This window comes from Nesoenas mayeri (genome assembly GCF_963082525.1).
Source record: "Nesoenas mayeri genome assembly, chromosome: 3".
NCBI lineage: Eukaryota > Metazoa > Chordata > Aves > Columbiformes > Columbidae > Nesoenas > Nesoenas mayeri.
The window spans coordinates 96,788,217-96,792,699 of NC_137544.1; the positions used below are offsets into that span (position 1 = coordinate 96,788,217).

Genomic DNA, 4,483 nt, shown 5'->3' on the forward strand with positions numbered 1-4,483 from the left:
AATCACGTCTTGAAGATTCTACCAAATAAGAAGTCACAGTTTGAGTTGTCTTTTTTTTCCCACACTGGTGTTTTCCTGAGATTCAGAAGACTACAGCACTTCAACATGGAGAAGGGCTGTGTGGTCATATCCAACCCTCTTTGATGAAAGACCTGCACCATGAGCAGGCAGTTCTTCAAACCTCCTGTTAATGGCACTTTCACACAATCACACTTAAAGGCGACCGAGGAGAGCTCTCATCTTGGGAGGCAGCTGGCGAGCGCATCGGGCCTTGGTACGGTCACAAAGTTCATGGTGCAGTGCAATAGTGGACAGATCTTTTCATGATCCTTCAACACTTCACTCAAGTGTTTCATTTCATCTGTTAGCTTTACGATTTCTCTTTTCAGGGAGGTATTTTCTTGCTCAAGAGACTCATATTCCTGGAAGGAGAAAAAAAAAGAAAAAAAAAATAAAAGAGCCTGCTCATAGTCAAAACATTCCTTTCAGTGCTTCCACCTTGAGTATATTCATGTAACTGTAGAAAAGCGTGGTTTCTCATTGCAATGTGCAAGATGCAAACAAAAGACAGGCATGGCCTGGGTGCTGGAACAGAGCAAGTGCTTTATGACCTGTGCCCTGACCACGCTGTGGTGCCTTTCGCAGCCCTGAAGACCAAGAGGTGCCGCTGGCCCTTGGAGGTCCCCAACAGCCCAGGGCTACAGGTGTTGGTGGCTGCATCCCTGTGGTGGCCTCTTCCAGTCCCAGGGCCACCTCCGCTGGGAAGAGCCGACCCTGCTCTGCACTGTCAGAGCAGAGAAAATGAAAGCACGGAGTGCATGTAGGTGCTGGGAAAAGCCAGTGGCTCACATTGAGGAAAGGGAAGGCACTGCCTGGGGCCAAGGTGCAAAAGGCCATTTCCCCAGGTGCTGGCTGAGACGCACACTTGGCACAACATGTGCAGTGCCAGTCACTTCTCTCCAGCCCAGCCAGGGCTTGTCGCCACCTGCTCAGGTGCCCGGGAACTCAAGGGCAGGAGGAGGGGAGCACTGAGCCAGCTTGTTTTCAGCCCCACTTTGTCACCAGAAGCTCTGACCACTGCCTTAGTTATTGCTGACCCAGGCTGCTTTTGAGCTAAGGCTTCTCTGGCAGTGAACAAGCTGCTATTAGCTGCAGGGGAGTTTTGGGGTGTTCTGCAGCATACGTCTGTTAACGGATGCAAGACTTGTGCGTTACATTTTTTTGATAACTGCCCCTCTCAAGTGTCCCTGCTGTCAAGACTTCTCATCCCAAAGAGCAGAGAGCTAGAGGTTCAGAGCCAGCTCACAGAAAACCCACAGGTGTCTGCACCTCGCTGCCGGCCTAGGGCTCAACACTCACCCACTCAATCTCACCCACCGGGAAAGCTTCAGAGCAAACTTCAAAGCCTACATATGCCTCAAAAGGGCTGTTTAGCAGGCAGCAGGGAGACCATTCCATGTAGTGCTCCTCTGGGCAGCCCCGGACTGCTTCTGCTGCCTTTGGTTGCAGGAGTGTGGATCCCTTGCCCTTTCTTGCATCCTTCCACCACTCACCACCTCTCATGGAGTAAAACAGGCACGGTACTCCTAACGCATTGTTGCTGCCAACTCCAGCAAAGTTGTCCATTCCCGAGCTCTGCTCACCTCTTGTTGCCCCAAACCCTATGGGGTTGGGTTTTGTAGTAAGTATTACTCTCTTGTTGCTCTGTCCCATTTTCAGGAATGAGACTATCAAATTGTTCTTGCTAAGAATGAATGCCTATTCAAACAGGCATTCCCTGCCTGCACCTGGGAAAACTCCCATGCCTGAGAATGAAGATTCCCAATGTGAGGAAAATCATCAAGTCCAGGAGGAACACCAGAGTGGCTGCAGGATAGCACAGGGCCCAGAAATTATTCCACAAAAGCCAGGGGTTACCCCTTTCCAGAAGTACCCTGCACCTGGCTTTCTCAGGCGCTGACTCAGAGGAGATCTGAGAAAAACCAAACCAAAAACTCCCCACGTTGTCCCTCTTGGCCTCTGCTGACTGTCGGTAGATCCTTCCACACTGAGAAAAAGTGCTGAACTTCCAGAGCTGGACAACTGACTTGGCCACAATTTCAGCAGCAGAACAAACACTTACCCCAAGAGCCCCAGCTACAACAGAAGCACTCGTATGTGAGGTAACATCCAAAAACAGAGAAAGGGGATTCCTGTCCTCCAGCGTTTGCACTGTGGACCAGAGAAAACTACACTACATTGTGATATTGAGAAGAAGTATTAAGAGTTTCTGGAAGAATCAGTTACTTTCATGGTTTTTTTGGAAACACCCACTGTTATTTATCAGAGCATAGAAGTATAACAGCTAACTGAACTGAGCTCTCACACTTGGAGGTTTGAAATTTCCTAAGAAGCCTTTTCAACAGGGTATTTCTGTCTCACACCACAGTTTTAGAATTGACTTAAGCCAGTACTGCCACTAAGCAGTGTGGTCCCCTCCTCCTCCATTGCCTTCTCCCGCGTAAGGCAGCAAACATTCATCCACTGCCATAGCAAATGTGACAAGCTTAACACTAATCCAGAAGAAAACGGGTTTGTTTTAGCCCAGAGGAGCCCTGTGATCCAGTTCACTAGGTGGCCAGGAGAACAGCAAAAGGGGGAGGGTGAGAAAAGGGCAAGACCACTTCTCTCACTGGCAGTGTCATCAGCGGCAGAGCTGCACCGTCCAACATGAGCATCGGTGTCCAGGGGTTCCTGGCCAGGCACCCTGCAGCACATTTCTCTCTGCCTCACACCACAGCCCTCTGAGCTGGATTAGTGTGAAGACAGGCCCATGCCTGCTTAAGAAGTCCTGTTTGTTGTAAAGTCCCATGCTTGGTACCCAAGATGTACCCACAAAACATCAAGTATCCATTCACCTCGTGAAGTTTATCTGCTTTCTGAGTTTGCTTCTTTCGGCTCCTCTGTGCAGCAACTCGGTTTTTTTCTCTCCTCCTTACTTTCCTGTCATCTTCTTCGTTACTCTGGAAGACATAAACCAGAAACATCTCACTATTTTTAGGGTGCACGCAGAGGCTCCAGAACTCAGGTGTAAAAGGGTTGCTGAATGTGGACACATACTCCCAATTTCACAGCACCTGACCCCGGCCTCCCGGAGACTGCACGGTGCCTGTAAAGGCAGCGCATCCCCCGGCCCCGCTGCACAGGTGGGCCGCGAGGTGGAGAGGTGGGAGCCCGCAGAGATGCCCAGGGGGTGCTGCAGAGCCCCACTGATGCAGAAACCTGGGAACCCCGTCACCCACGGCGGGGACCTGCGCTCCTGCTCCACCCGACGGGCAGCGTTTTACACCTGCCTTGCCCGGGGCGAGCAAGGAGACGGAGGTGCGAGCGGCGGGGAAGAAAGCCGGGCTCCCGCTGCACCCGCACCCGCTGCCAGCGGAGCAGTCGCGCTCCCCTCCCGCCGCTTCTGCCGGTGCCCTCCCGACTGCCTGCGGCGGGGGAAAAGCCGCTGATTGCGCCCTGTGCCGGCTACTGGGAGCTTTCCGCGCACCGCCGCCGGTTCGCCTGCTATCCTGCCGGCACCGCAGCTGCCACCCGGGGAGAGAAGAGCAAATGCCCGGGGGGAGCGGGCACCCCCGACAAGGCGCTGTCCGGCGTGACTCAGCCCCATGTGCCCGCCCGCCTCCAGCGCTGATCCCCGCCGCCCTGCCCCTACTCCTACCCCTGCCCCTACCTGCTGGCTGCCCTCGGCCGCCGCGCTCCGAGGCAGCGCGCTGCCCCCCGCCGCCGGGACGGCGCAGGACATCCCGCCGGCTGCGGAGCCGCCCCGGGGCGCCGCTGGGCTCCCCCGGCCCGCAGGGTTGGGAGGGGAAGGGAGAGCAGGGCGGGCCGGGGAGGGGCAGGAGACGCACCGCCCCGACACCTGGCACCCCTCGGCCCGGGGGCGGAGCCGCCGCTCCGCCGCGGGAGCCCCGCCGCACCGCCCCGCCGCCCGCATGGCCGTCACATGGAGCCCGGCGGCAGTTGCGCCACGCCGGGGGAACCGGGAGCCCGGGACCGCCTGGACCCCTCGGTCCCCACTGCTTCCCCGGCTCTCAGCCCTCCGCGCCGGCAAGGCTGCCTGTCCCTCGGGACCGCGGCTTCTGCCTAGCCCCCGGGAGCCGGGGGAAAGCCCGCACCCCCGGGGCACGCTACTGCCGGGCAGGAGCTGCCTGAAAATCCCCCGGAGAGCCCCAGCCCCGGGGCCGGCCGGTCCCGACCCGACACCCCTCCGAGCGGCCCGACTCGTGCTTTCGGCTGCAGAAATAACCGCCCCGCAGTTTCTCTTCTCCCCACGTTTCCTCCCCGCGTCAGGGTGAGGAGGCCAGGCTGTCCCCGGCAACCGGCCCAGCCCTCCCGTGGCGCCCCCCGGCCGACGCCCCCCCGGTGCGGGGAACCGGCTCACCTCCAGCCGCTCCTGCCGGCTGAGCTTCTGCGACATTGGCTCTCAGAAGCAGCGTGAGCT

General features: G+C 57.3%; 1 protein-coding gene across 1 annotated transcript; it reads right to left on the reverse strand.

The window, feature by feature from the left end:
• Nucleotides 1–236: 236 nt before the first annotated feature.
• On the reverse strand, nucleotides 237–3,784 carry BATF3 (basic leucine zipper ATF-like transcription factor 3; the record flags this gene model as incomplete). The annotated part of the gene is made up of 3 exons (XM_080341747.1): nucleotides 237–422; nucleotides 2,898–3,002; nucleotides 3,713–3,784. The coding sequence occupies 3 exons, from the start codon at nucleotides 3,782–3,784 to the stop codon at nucleotides 237–239; spliced, it is 363 nt and encodes a 120-aa protein (XP_080197873.1).
• Between the last annotated feature and the right edge of the window lie 699 nt (nucleotides 3,785–4,483).